The sequence below is a fragment of the Phyllopteryx taeniolatus genome, chromosome 22, assembly GCF_024500385.1.
Source record: "Phyllopteryx taeniolatus isolate TA_2022b chromosome 22, UOR_Ptae_1.2, whole genome shotgun sequence".
In the NCBI taxonomy this organism is placed as follows: Eukaryota; Metazoa; Chordata; class Actinopteri; order Syngnathiformes; family Syngnathidae; genus Phyllopteryx; species Phyllopteryx taeniolatus.
In genome coordinates this window covers 1623375-1638087 of record NC_084523.1, presented here as the reverse complement: position 1 = coordinate 1638087, position 14713 = coordinate 1623375, and the positions used below count along the sequence as shown (strand labels likewise).

Genomic DNA, 14713 nt, shown 5'->3' with positions numbered 1-14713 from the left:
CCAATATGGCTGCATTACAACAATTCTGCAAAAGTGAGTGGGCAAAGATTCCTCCACAGCGCTGGAAGAGACTCATTGCAAGTTATCGCAAACGTTTGCTTCCAGTTGTTGCTGCTAAGGGTGGCCCAACCAGAGATTAGGTTTAGGCGGCAATCACTTTTTCACACAGGGCCATGTCGGTTTGGATTTTTTTCCCCTCAATAATAAAAACCTTCATTTAAAAATTGCATTTTGTGTTTTGTTCTTTGACTAATATTTCGATTTGTTTGATGATGGGAAACATTTAAGTGTGACAAACAAGCCAAAAAGTGTCTGGGAGAATGTCCTTTGGACAGATGAGACAAAACTGGAACTTATTCATAGACTCAAAAATTAAGCATACCAAGAAAAAAAACACTGTCCCTACTGTGAAACGTGGAGGAGGCTCAGTGATGAGATCTGGGGGTGCTTCTCTACATCTCGCATTGGGTCTCTTGAATTTGTGCGGTCTACAATAAAATCCCAAGACTATATAAGGCATTCTGGAGAGAAATATACTGCGTAGTGTCTGAAAGCTTGGTCTTAGTCACAGCTCATGGTTAATTCATAGTGTTAAGGAATATTGATTTTCAAATAACACCAGATTTGCAGGCGTTTTTGTCAATATCGTATCAAATTCTAGAGATGGCGACATAGCTGTAATACAAAGAGGCTTGCCAACCAGTGAATGCATCCTCTCATCCATCCATCCATCCGTTACTGATTTAAGGTTATGGCTTTGACATTTCATTGTCGGGGATTGTAGGAGCCTACTGAGACCAGCAATGCCCACAGAACATTGGGACACGCCAGTAATCGCTTCCCTCTAGTCTGACAGGAGGTGGAAATAAAATAAGGAAGACAGCATTTATCTTCATGTGCATTTCTGGTACATTTAGCTTAGCTCATGTGTGAAAATGGTGGCAAAAAGAGTCAAACACAAAAAGCCATAACGCTGAGCTCTCACCAGGTTAATTCATAGGCATTAAAAAGCAATTATCACCACGGAACCAAGTTTTCCTTTACCGAGTTCATACACCCTTTGCAATTTTAATGAATGGACCTGCGATAATGTACCAAATTACTGGAGCAAAACTCACAAGCGAGAATTGTGTTAAAGGGCATAAAACTGCCCTCCACCCTCGCTCTGCCTTCAGAGAAATGTTCTCTGTCAGAGAAAAAAAAAAGAAAGCCCATAAAAGGACATTTATTTCCTCTAACAACTGCAGTGAAGCGTTGCGTCACTTTCCCGGTATTGGAAGCTAACGCTGCGTGACAAGTGATTAGCTGCAGACGATGTGTGCAGCAGTGTGTGTTTACATGCTTGGAGAATGTGTGTGTGTGTGTGTGTGTGTGTGTATGTGTGTGTGCGAGACCAGGCGCCTCTGACTCAGCACATCCTCATTGGGCCTCAAGAGGGGGGTCGGCTCTTTTTATTACCTAATCCAGTTTGGGAGATGAATCTGGCCTGTAATCTAATATTGTGGTGAATGACTGCTGGTGTATCCGTGATTGTTCTGTATGTTTTGATAGCCTTCGCTGAGGCTGCAGCTTGCAGGGGAGAGAATGAAAAAGGACAGCCTTCGTGCACGCAAGGTAGCACATTTTTTTTTTTACATTATTCGGAAGTATTCTATTGACACCCTTTTCTCCATTTCATAAGCTTTAAATGTTTCCCTTCAATCAATTTATTGCGCACTTCCCTCCCAGGCACACTCCACATTGGAACCACAATGAATATGACTGTTAAAATAACTTTATTACATTTTGTTCCGACATAACTCCAGTAAAGCACATGGGGGGGATTTGCATTGTGAAAGACACCATTCAATCATGGAAGGAGCACATCGCAGTGAAATTAAGGCGGCATACAAGGAATTTGCCTAAGAGGCTTATATCTACATTATATACAGTTTATAGCGGGTCTTTTTAAGGCAACAGAACAAAGAATTGTGGGCATATTTATGCCTTCTCCTCCTAGAATTTAGTATTGTAATTATTTTTTATTTTACTTAACATTATAAGTGGTATTAAAACTACGAACAGTGATGCTTTTCTTTCGCATGATATCAAGTCGGTCGCTTGTCTCACTTTTTGCGTTTCCAGGGAGAACAGCTTCATTCTTCTAAGTCACCACAACGAAGGGAAAATGAGCATCTCAGCGTTTTGGATGGAAAGTGACAGCAAAGGACCCCACGCACAGCACAGAATGCGGGGTCGGCTAAGTGGTTACATATTTCAAAGCACGTGTCATTTTGTGCATTAGAGGCCTCTATTGCCATAAATTCTGCACGGTTAGTGAAGCTGACGTTTGCAAGTTGTTACTAATATTGAGAAGTATAATGCAGGACCTAATTAAATCAAAAGTGTCTATGGGTCATTTTCAATTAGTTTGATCACGGTAAAGACATGGCCCACTGAGTTTCTTTTTTTTTGTTTTTTAAATAATTATTTTTACTGATATGAGTATTTGAATTGTTGGCAGTCATTGTTATCCTTCAAAAGGTTAATTGTTTCAATGAAAAGAAAAACATTTCCATCGTAACATTTTTCAAACTTTACTGCCAAAATGTCTTGACTGCCCAAAATGAAGTTTCATGATTTGCAATGTTTTCTGAACATGCTAATAAAAAAATTTTCTCCTATTGCTTAATTTTCATTTTCAATGAAAACTAACACAAATGCATCCTAGTGTCTTCAAAGTTCCTTTTTTTTTTTTTTGGTTCATTTAAAAATAGTCCTTTTTTTGTCACTCAAGCTGTCTTTACTGTTCTCATTACTATGACTGCATAAAGAGTGTAATGGGTTTAATGAGGAGTTTATCATTTATCTAATTAATTATGCACGTGTATCCACAGAGTTTGAAGGGCAACACATGTAAATTATGCAACTCACTTGATTGTTATGAAACTGTTTGTCACTCCCGTTATGCACTTATGTCTTTGCCGTTATGCAAGAAGTGTATTTCAATAGGCCACCACCATTTGCTCTGTCAATAAGGATTGCCTTTACTATGAATGCCTAAAATTGGAAATCATCAATAACTTCTTGAAAACAGGACTTAAAGCATGGCTGTTTCAGCATGGAAAACTTAGCCATATAAAACCAAGGCGGAATAAAACAATTTGCTAAATTAGATTTTTTTTTACTTTTAATAAGCATGATTGATCTGTTATTTAATTACATGGAAATGACCCTTATGTGCAAAGCAAATGTCAATATAGTGCTAAAGAAAACCTATACATTGGTAAGCCACAATTAGCAAAATTAGTCAGAAGAAAATATAAATAAAAAATAATTGCTATGGAATCTTACTATAATTTGAATATGTTAAATACATGGGGGGGGGGGGGGGGGGGAATGTGCCTTAAATCCCATCTCTTGTTAAACAGACATTTAGTCTTACAATGTGACTCCATTATGTCTGCATCGAAACATATGTGCTAATTTGTTCAACTAGTCCAAGTGTCCATGGAGCACATCTAGGAGTGCACCAGTTTAAGGCCCTGTCCTGTGTCCAAAACAGCAGGTGGGAACCACGCGAGTTTGCACCTCCTGAAGCAGTGCAGACACACGCTGCACAACCAAAACAGGTTGAGGCCACAGCACCAGTTGGAGAGGTGCACCATGGGATACGTCACCGTGGGAAAGTGGGTCTTCCAATGCTTGGCCACGTCGCTGCCCGTCGGGAGGTGCAGCGTGTAGTCGCTCCAGCGTTTTGACACGCCGTAGACCGCCGCCACGCTACGTCCCTTCTCGGACCACTGCGTGTCGCTGTTTGGGTTGCAGTTGAACTCCACCCATTCGGACGTGAAGTCCCCGAGTACGGGGGCCTCGCCCACCTCTGGGTCGGGCCCGGCGGCGGACAGCTCGGCCGTTTGTACCGCTATGTATACCCCATCGACCCTACGTACCTCTTTGACCCAATGGAGGGAGTTTTCTGTGTCCAGGACCAGGATGAGACGCGAGCAGTGACCTGCGTTCTTCTCCTTCCACAACTCCAGCAGCTGGGCCAGATGAAGACTCTCCCCTCCTATGAAAATAATAGTGATAATTCCATCAAGTATTAGATTACGCAGGGCTAATTTAAAGTAATGCACCAAACTAAGTACAGTGAACCCCCACCTGCTTTATTTGCAGTTATGAATTCGTTTCTTCACGTTTGGATTTTGTGGAGCCCACCCCCCCCTTTTCACTGAAAAACTCACCTGTTTACATATTTTGTGCTCGAACTGTAACGCTCTAATACAGCGCCAAAGCCCTGGCCAATAGGAAAGTAGTAAGTGGTGACATGGAAGCATTGAAGTGATACATCTGGACTGTTCTAAGATATTTTTATGTCAGGATGTTGTTAGCGGAAGTTATGTTTGTATTTGCTGTGCTATGCGGCTGTTAAAAGGCTCAAGCTCACAAACGACGGACTGCTTACAGATTATTGCTTGACAATTGGCGTTTTTTACATATTGCAACGCTCACTTCCGGTGCAATTCTTTTGGGCCTTTCACTTTAATAGCGCTTTTCTAACTTTGGGGTTCAGTATCTTGCTCAACGACACTTAGACATGGTGACAAGGGCAGTCCTAACAGTGAAGCATGGTGGTGGCAGCATCATGCTGTGGGGGTGTTTTTCAGCTGCGGGGACAGGACAACTGGTTGCAAGGGATATCCTGGATGAAAACCAACTCCGGAGGGCTCAGGACCTCAGACTGGGCCAAAGGTTCACCTTCCAACAAGACAATGACCCTAAGCACACAGCTAAAATAACAAAGGAGTGGCTTCAGAACAACTCCATGACTGTTCTTGAATGGCCCAGAGCCCTGATTTAAAACCAATTGAGCATGTCTGGAGAGACCTGCAAATGGCTGTCCATCAACGTTCACCATCCAACCTGACAGAACTGGAGAGGATCTGCAAAGAGGAATGGCAGAGGATCCCCAAATCCATTTGTGAAAAACTTGTTGCATCATTCCCAAAAAGACTCATGGCTGTATTAGCTCAAAAGGGTGCTTCTACTAACTACTGAGCAAAGGGACTGAACACTTACGGCTGTGTGACATTTCAGTTTTTCTTTTTTAATAAACCTGCAAAAATGTCAACCATTACATTTTTCTTTCTGTCAATTTAGGGCGCTGTGTGTACATTAATGAGGAGAACAATTAACTTAAATGATTTTAGCAAATGGCTGCAATATAACAAAGAGTGAAAAATGTAAGCGGGTCTGAATATTTTCTGTACCCACTGTGTAGTTTAAACTATTAATATAGGCAATCATATTTTTTGGGGGGGGTGGGAGGGCAGGTGTTGATTACTCACTGCTATTCGTGGCAGGGCTCCGTCCGTATCCCCCACGAATAGCGGGGATTAACTGTCGTGGTGTTAGTGGTTCAAGGACATTTCAGCGTGACACTCTTGATGGACAGAGTGTCTGTGCATGGATCAAACCTGTCAGCTTCCACTTGCCCGACTGTCCATCTAACCACAACAGATACACAAACCGCACAAAAATGTCCGGCTGTAACAGAAGCGGGGGGGGGGGGGGGGGGCGCTAAAATGTACAGAGCAGTGTTTCCCTGCCAACAAATGTGAAATCAGTTGCGTGAGTTCAGGGCATGATCTGCAGTGCCATGTCGGAAAATTACAGCTTGAAGTGTTAGTTAGGATGCTGACATAAAGAGAACTTTTGCGGGCATTTTTATTTTACTTTTCTTCCCCCAAAGACAGTGTGTCAAGTCATCATTGGTGTTGCAGCAAGAGCGTCCAACACTTTCCCAGAATTCTCTGCTCGGCTTCTGTCCTTCACAGCAATTTTAACTCCTTTGGCACACTTGTCTGGACTGTGACTAATCAGCCTGTGAATGACTGAGGGAGGAGGGGAAGAATGCAAAGTGGAGAGTGGGATGCAAATGATGCTTGCAGGGCGAATGCAATCGCAAAATAAGTGGTTTGTTCTTTTTGGTTTTCTGAAGAAATAAAGGTGCTTAACGGATATTTATAAAGTACATTGTGATACTTTTGGTGTCTATAAAAACATTACTTGATGAATATATAGAGTATATCAGCTCCATCCGTCCATTTTCTATACAAACAGAACTATTGTGACAATCACCATGTATGCCACTATTTTCTCTGGCATTCTAGTACAAAAGGGGATGAGAGCACAATGAGTGTGGTTGCTGGGAAACTAGTTATATCAACCATCGCAGCCATTTTCTTATACAGCTTGTCCTCATTGGGATCACAGGTTAGCATCGGTGAGTATTGGATTCTGCTGGTATGATAACCATAAAAACATTGTGGTTTCACAGTATCACAACATTGGACTGGTAAATGGCCTACGGCACATATAGACAATTCACACTACGAACAATTTAGAAAAGAGGTGTCAAGAGGGGTCACTGTCGATTTTGTTTCCGTCAAAGGGCCGTTATGACTGAGAAATCTGAAGTTTTTTGTTCTACAACTGCTCACATGTAATACGATATATAATTTTGAAAACCCATGCAAGTAAACCAACATGCAAACTCCACACAGGAAGGCATTACGCCCACCCAAAACCTCAGAACTGTGCAGAACTGTAAGAAAGATAGGCGAACCACTTGTTCACCAGTTTCATCAACCCTATGCCAAAAAACCACTGAAGCACATCATGATGTGTCTCACCAGCTAGCGCCCAGGCTCCGCTTCCTTTGTGTGTGTGCCCGCTGTAGAAGATCAGGTAGGTGTCGTGGCGCGGCCCGTCCGCCGTCCGCAGCTCCAGGAAGTTGCGCAGCTTGCCGTGCAGCGTCTCCAGGCTGACGCCGCTGGCCGAGTAGTCGCAGCCGAACGTCCGGATCATGTGGTGAGAGAAGAGACGCTGTACGTTGTTCAGCATACCCGTGGAGCGCAGGTTCAACTGTTGGGCCTGCTCCGGGGGCAGCAGGGCGGGCTGGCCATCAGCGCTGAACGGGGAATGGGGAAAAGAGAGTGGCTAGCATAAAAACACTGAAGTGGCTTTGCGGGGAGTGGATCACAGATTTGGGAATGATAGCAAAGGCTGAGGCGAGTAGGTTGACGACGATTGATATTAAAAAGCCAAGTCGAGGGCAAAGTGATTTTATGAAAAACTGTGTGGTCGTATGGGGGGGGGGGGGGCAACGCGCACACACAATCTCACACACACAAAGTCAAGGCTGGCTGCAAATCACACGGCCATACATTCCCCTTCAATCTGCGGGCTTGATGTTATTCATGGCCAAGCAGATGGGAGTCATACCTCACGCCCTCACTCCAGACATCTGCATAACGGGTGTCGTTATATTACGCCTGGTGCCCCCGTTATCACCTTCGACATCACCATGACAAGGACAGGTGAATGTTGGGTTTGCAGTACATGGGATGGAGTCCTTCTGGCTTCAACTCATCGCATGTGCAGTGTGATGACATGATTTTTAGAGTCATTCATTCATATTGAATATTTCACTTGCTTAGAGCAAGGGTTTTACATTTTCTGTCCTTTGAAGGGATTAAGCCATGTTTCCTACTAAATATTTTATCAAATAATCGAGTCTTCGGATAAATGATATGTTTGCTTAGTTGAAGACCAATTATGAATACACGAGAAAGAATAACCCATTTCGCTTAAAAATTAATGACCAATTGTTTTTCTTTTTTTAGACAAGTCGACTGTTTTATTTGTTAAATTCACATTGAGCCCTAGTTATAACCATTTAAGCAATGGATTGCCACTTTAATGTTTCTTCTTCTTTCATTTTAATGTTGAAACAAATGTAAATATCATAAATCATTGATTATTTTATTTATTAAGGGTTAAAAATCTATTCAAAGCGACCTGGCCCTGTGTGAAAAAAGTAAATGCCCCCCTTGTTAAATCATGAATCAACTGTAGCTAATCAAATTTTTTTGGAAAGCTGAGTTCATTTTCAATGACCACATCCAAGCTTGATTACCTCCAAAACATCTCAATAAAGAAATGACTTAAACAGAACCTGTTAGACAAAATGAAGTTTGGACAAAATATCTCAAAAAAGCTGCAACAAAAAGCCACAATCCAAAGAAATTCAAGAACAGATGAGAAATAAAGTAATGGACATTTATCAGTCTGTAAAGGGCTACAAAATCAGTTCTAAAGCTTTAGGATTCCAGCAAACCACAGTGAGAGCCATTATCCTGAAATGGAGAAAACATGGAACAGCGGTGAAATTCCCCAGGTGTAGCCGGCTTACAAAAAATACTCCAAGAGCACAGCGACGATTTTTCCAGGATGTCACAAAGGAACCCAGGATAACATCTTAAGAACTGCAGGCCTCCCTTGCCTCAGTTAAGATTCAACCATAACGAAAAGACTGGAGGAAAATGGTTTGCATGTTCTCCCCGTGCCTGCGTGGGTTTTCTCCGGGCACTCCGGTTTCCTCCCACATCCCAAAAACATGCATTAATTGGAGACTCTAAATTGCCCGTCGGCATGACTGTGAGTGCGAATGGTTGTTTGTTTCACTGTGCCCTGCGATTGGCTGGCAACCAGTTCAAGGTGTACCCCGCCTCCTGCCCGATGACAGCTGGGATAGGCTCCAGCACGCCCGCGACCCTACTGAGGAAGAAGCGGCTCAGAAAATGGATGGATGGATGGAGGAAAATGGCATCCATGGCAGAGTATACTTGGGTTATCGTTGTCTGATATTTACATATGATTGATGATCTCAAAACATTAAAGTGGGAAAACTATTCAAAAAATAAAAAATTTAATAAAATTTCAAAAATGCCCGTGACCTTCGATCCCTCAGGCGGCACTGCATCAAGACCCGACATCAATGTGTAAAGGATATCACCACATGGGCTCAGGAACACTTTAGAAAACCAATGTCAGTAAATACAGTTCGGTGCTACATCCGTAAGTGCAACTTGAAACTCTACTATGCTAAACAAAAGCCATTTATCAACAACAGCCAGAAACTCCGCCGGCTTCTCTGGGCCCGAGCTCATCTAAGATGAACTGATGCAAAGTGGAAAAGTGTTCTGTGGTCCAACAAGTCCACATTTCAAATTATGGACGTCGTGTCCTGCGGGCCAAAGAGGAAAACAACCATCCGGACTGTTATGGACACAAAGTTCAAAAGCCAGCATCTGTGATGGTATGAGGCTGTGTTAGTGCCAAAGGCATGGGTAACTTACACATCTGTGAAGGCACCATTAATGCTGAAAGGTACATACAGGTTTTGGAGAAACATATGCTGCCATCCAAGCAACGTCTTTTTCACGGACGCCCTTGCATATTTCAGCAAGCAATGCCAAACCACATTCTGAACGTGTTACAACAGCGTTTCTTCGTAGTAAAAGAGTGTGGGTACTAGACTGGCCTGCCTGCAGTCCAGACCATTGAAAATGTGTGGCACATTATGAAGCGTAAAATACGACAACGGAGACCCCGGACTGTTGAACAGCTGAAGCTGTACATCAAGCAAGAATGGAAAAAAATTCCACCTCCAAAGCTTCAACAATTAGTGTCCTCAGTTCCCAAATGTTTATTGAATGTTGTTAAAAGAAAAGGTGATGTAACACAGTGGTAAACACGACCCTGTCCCAGCTTTTTGGGAATGTGTTGCAGCCATAAAATCCTAAGTTAATGATTTGCTAAAAACAAAGAAGTTTATCAGTTTGAACATTAAATATCTTGCCTTTGTAGTGTATTCAATTAAATATAGGTTGAACATGATTTGCAAATCATTGTATTCTGTTTTTATTAATGTTTAGCACAACATCCCAACTTCATTGGAATTGGTGTTGTATTTAATTATGTCATTACTGCATGTTTTTATAAATTACAATATTGTGGAGTGTTATTTGTCCTCATTAAAATATACCTTACATTCCTTGTTTATTGTTGCTTTTTGCCATTTTCTCAATAGAATATCTTGTGTTGATTTGTTTTGTTTTTCATACACGTACATTACAACATGTTTCTTTGCGGGGAAGGCTGGAACAAATTAATAGCATTTCCATTCATTTCAATGGAAAAATATGATTTGAGAGATGAGTGTTTTGAGTTAGCAGCGTAATCACAGAACGAAACACATTTGTATCTCAAGGCACCACTGTTTGCAGATCCTACAGTATTGTATTTATTTATTTATTCATTTTTTTTTTCAAAACTGGCTGTTTGTGTCAATTTGCGCAGCTAGTCAATGGAGTGCACTGTCTAGCACCATCCCCAGGAGATGCCGCTAGAGAGGGCTGCCAAATTTTATCATGTTGGTGACCTTCACAACTACAGATTGGAAATTTGTGTCACATCTGCACTGATAGCTACTGTAGATGCAAAGACGGAGCCTTCCAGCCACACATTCACACACACACACACACACACACACAATGATTTTAATAAGAAAAATGACATGCTTCATCCTCGGTGTGGCTTGGCAAGCTCATCTAATCTTTTCAGATCTCATGGCACCCAGGGGAAGAAAGGCTCGTAGTTTGAGATTCACGCTGCATCTTCCGTCTCTCTCTTTCATCCTCGCTCTGAACCCCTCCCTTCTGTCAAAATGCTGTCCCTTCTCACTTCTCCCTCACTTCCTTTACAGCCTCTCCTTGTTTTTTCCTCCCTGCAGTCACACCCACCTGTGTTTTTTTTTTTTTTTGGCCTCCCCTTCTCACCCCGATCGCTGTAATCTCCCTGTGGAGCTTTTGTCAGTGGCAACATGATCTGCAGCCATCAAACAGCCTATTACACACCACTGCATTCTCATCATGCCCTCAATCGTCCCTGTGGGCCTGGCCACGTGCAGCGTCGAATACAGAGAGGCGGTGGCGACGGGACGGGAGTTCAACACGGAAAGGTTCCACATAAAGGAGGCACGGCACATGAGTGAGCATCACTGACTTGTTTGGTGATGGAGATAGTCATTTATAAATGACGGCTAGCTTCCACGCTTACATTGAGGGAGGAGATCATCAAAAGTAACTGGCCTATTAAAAAAAGATGCCAAGCCATCTGAGAGGAAACTGGGGGAGGTGATGGGAGGGGCAGTGGCTAATGGCTAAACGCTGCACGACTTAGTATGCTGCACGGGGAGCAACAGAATGATCCCTTTAGGGGCCGAACATTAGCGGCATGTTTATGCATCGTTATTGGCTTATTTATCCAGTTGGTTTTGTATTAAGGGAGGGGAGTTGAGATGGGATATCATATTTACAAAAGCATGTGAAATGCTCCAGCAGTGTGTAAACTTAATTTTGTTAACACAAAGTCCTACCTGCAGTATGTCGTAGGGATGACCAGGGCGTAGCCAACGCAGGTGCCCCCCAGACAGCTGCCCAGCTCGTGGAATAGCCCGTGGGCCAGCGACTCCAACGGTAGCACCACCAGCAGCGCGCTGAGGAAGAGACCGTTGGCAGGCTACACGGACAAGACAGAGCACCGCAAAAAGTCACTTCCTTCCATTTGTCACTTGCATTTTGCGCAGAAGCAACCACAGGCGCTTAATTGGTGCCGACAGTTTGCAAGATAGTTACGCAACACGGGACCGACTGCAGGATCATGCTCGAAGAGACACAATGCGCTGTTAAGACTGTCTCAACATTAGTAAACATCCAAAACCAAACACTTTCAGAATGAAAATGATAAAGTAAAGACACAGAAAACTTTGGACTACGATGTAAGTAAAATCAATTTCATGAGTCACTGGCACGAAGTCTCATTTAGCATTCTCCTGCAGATGTGTTGATTTCACCGCATGCCTGCTGCTCTTTCTGAGAATGCTCATCAATTTCTAAAAGTGGAAGTGGCAAAAACACTGAACATAGGAACGTGACGAGATTTCCCCCAAAATTACAGTCTGTCTAAATGTCTGGCTGGAATCTCCACTTCAACCTGAAGACAACACACCAAGAAATCTGGTTATGGGTTTTGGGTTTTTGTTTTAGAAAAAAAAAGGCCTTTTTGGGGATTTTTTTTTTTTTTTTTTTTGTGTGTGATATCGCCAACAGAAAATCTGTTCAAAAATCGCCTTAAAATTAGAATACAACCAGATTTTTATATATATATATATATATATATATATATATATATATATATATATGTACGGGCCGAAATTTGGAGGGGTTCTCCAAGTCAACACGTCAAAATTTCAAATGGCGTCACCTGCCCTAAAAACCTGAATTAAATAGCACAAATGAAACGTCGGTCGTCTACTTTAGTAATCGTCTTTTCGTTACTATTTCTTATGGAGGATTTTAAAGGCGTTTGAAGTAATCATTCCCTGTTGTTTTTTTTTTAATAGAAGATTCCACAAATAGACGGAAGACACTTGACACTTGACTAGCTGATGTTGACAATAAAACTTGCTGGTAGTCTCCTACCTGCCAGGACACGGCACCCAGAATGACCGTGGACAGCAGGCTGAAGAACATCAGCCGCTCCGAAATGAGGCAAAAGTGCCGGATGCCCCTGGAGGCCATGACCTGGTCCAGGCCACGGCTGCTGGAACGCTGCGCCCGCCAGGCTTTCTGGCACTCGCTCAGCTTGGTATGGAAGCCCCAGATCGTGATGAGGAGGACGACGTGGCAGATGCACCAGAAGACGCCAAAGAGGCAGAAGCCTGGGATCACCAAGTACCACAGCTCCAAGTGGCTGAGCTGCGTAAGAGAAAGGTCATTAAATGTACAGGGCTATTTTTTTAAAAACACCAGTCCATGTGCATTTTGCAGGCTTTACAAATTTCAATCAGGTTTCCAAACTCATCACATTACAGAATCTGTGCTCAAGCACCTGCACTTTTGCCCTGGATGGGCAATTTGTCAATATAAAAAAATAAATACAACTACAAATTACCCTCAGTCATTAATTCCATCCAGTGTTTTCATATCTGATGGGCATTTATTTGAGTATCTGTGAATATCTGCGCACATGCCTGACAGTATGCTCAATATGCTTGCATATTTGTACTTTTTTTTGGTTAGACATAGGCTTGTCCATTCAGCGGCCATTCCATATGTTTATGAAAAATAAATGCTACAATGGAACAAATGTTCATCAAACTATATATCCTTTTAGCATTTGAAGGTTAAATCATGTATTGGGGTGGTGTATTATTGGTTTTATGAATTGCATGGTGGGCTGTATTTGGGCCGTAGATTCACCCACATAAAAAACAATCATAAAAATTCCTGCCCCCCTTGGTTGTACCTTAAAGGCAGCCAGGATGATGAAGGTCAACTCCAGCAGGCTCAAGGGCAGGAGCGACAGCCGCCTCCACATGTTCCCCAAGGTGAGCACAGGCATCCAGCGCTCGGTGGCGCCCAGCGGGCTGAAGTACACGTCCAACACGGGCTCGCACAGCAGCCGACCCAGGTAGCACCCTAAGGCGAAGGGGTTGGCCGCAATGCCCAAGGCTTGGAAAAACACCAGTGAGGTGACCAGGGCGAAGCTGACCAAGTTGGGTAAAGCCAGGAGGGACTTCATCCTCAAGTCCACGATGAGCGCGCCCAGAGCCACCACAAGGCCGACGATGGCGACTGACTTGTTGAGAAGCATGGTGGTGCTGGCGATGGCAAAACCGAGCAGCTCTAGGAATTCGGTGGACTTCAGCAAGACGGCTTTGTAGCGGATGGAGCGGCATATTCTCTCCGTCGCGGCCCATATTGCCTTCATGACCACGCTGGCCAGGAGGAGATAGTTGGCAACGACTTCCTTGACGTTGGAATCTAAGGCAGGACTGCTGAGGAAGCACAGGAGACCGAGCAGGAAGCCAAACCACAGATGGAACAGGCTCAGGCTGGCTTGCTCCATGCCAAAGTAATAGTGGAGGATGCTCGCAATCCCGAGGACGAAAAGACCCAGGATGAAGATGACGAGGATCATCGGCTCGCTCGTCACCTCCCAGCGCAAGTACATACCGACGCACACCGCCACCATGAGGTTCAGGCTTGACAGGTAACCAAGGCAACGTATTGATGTGATCATGTCCACCTCCTTGGGCCCCTCGACGGTCAGCTCCTCTTCCTCTTCGTCGTGAGCCATGGCTGACAGCACTTGATCCAAATGCAGAAAAGACTAGCAAACTTCTTGCGTAATTATAAATGAAGACATCAGCCCCTGAGAACAAATAAAATGTTGTTTTTTTAAATCCATGCTCATTTTAAGTGGTTGCATCACCCCTGCCCTGAAATCTCGACTTTGTTTACATTACAAACCCTCATATCAGAGAAAGTGCTGCGACATGATTTGCTACGAGTGCTGACACTAAAACAATGTGACAACAAGCAGATAACACCGTATACCCGTGTTGAAGAACTATAGTTCTGGAAAAGTTCCACGTTTTGTTGGCAAGCGGCTGCGGTGCTGCTGACAGTTTTCTGGCGATGTGGCAGTTCAGCAGGGAAGCTCAATGCTAACTAACGTTAGCTTAACCGATGCCATTCCTTCCACAGTGAGCTAACTCGTTTCTTTTTTTCTTTTTACAGGATAAGACGCGTTCGGAAACATGAACGTGTAAACCCCTTCAAGTATTAGAGCTTAGTTTTGTAGAATATTTATCGATAAAATCAAACTTACATTTTGTTGAATAAATGAAAGCAATTGTACTTCCGGATTCCAAACTACAGCAAGTCGCGAGGGTAAAATAGCCCAAGCTTCGGTAATCGCCTTTTTTGTTCGTTTGTTTTGGGGGTTTTTTTTGCAGGCGGGACTACCATATACATCA

General features: G+C 43.3%; 1 protein-coding gene across 2 annotated transcripts; it reads right to left on the bottom strand.

Annotated features, from left to right (window-relative positions):
- Positions 1-1758: 1758 nt before the first annotated feature.
- Positions 1759-14669, bottom strand: tmem168a (transmembrane protein 168a). Of its 2 annotated transcripts, none has more exons than XM_061762394.1 (6): positions 14566-14669; positions 13198-14106; positions 12372-12647; positions 11267-11409; positions 6678-6955; positions 1759-4051 (listed from the first exon to the last, which is right to left on the bottom strand). In XM_061762394.1, exons 2-6 carry the CDS (start codon positions 14029-14031, stop codon positions 3501-3503), a joined length of 2082 nt encoding a protein of 693 aa, XP_061618378.1. In that variant the 5' UTR covers positions 14032-14106; positions 14566-14669; the 3' UTR covers positions 1759-3500. The 2 variants fall into 2 exon arrangements, with proteins under 2 accessions (XP_061618378.1, XP_061618377.1); XM_061762393.1 differs by lacking the exon at positions 14566-14669 and adding an exon at positions 14292-14526.
- Positions 14670-14713: the final 44 nt, after the last annotated feature.

Coding starts and splice junctions, on each gene's coding strand:
- tmem168a (XM_061762394.1), bottom strand. CDS start 14,031: ATGGCTCACGACGAAGAGGAAGAGGAGCTGACCGTCGAGGGGCCCAAG. Junction 11,410..12,371: donor TGGGTGCCGTGTCCTGGCAG/GTAGGAGACTAC, acceptor TTGTCCGTGTAG/CCTGCCAACGGTCTCTTCCT. Junction 4,052..6,677: donor CGGAGCCTGGGCGCTAGCTG/GTGAGACACATC, acceptor TTATTTTCATAG/GAGGGGAGAGTCTTCATCTG.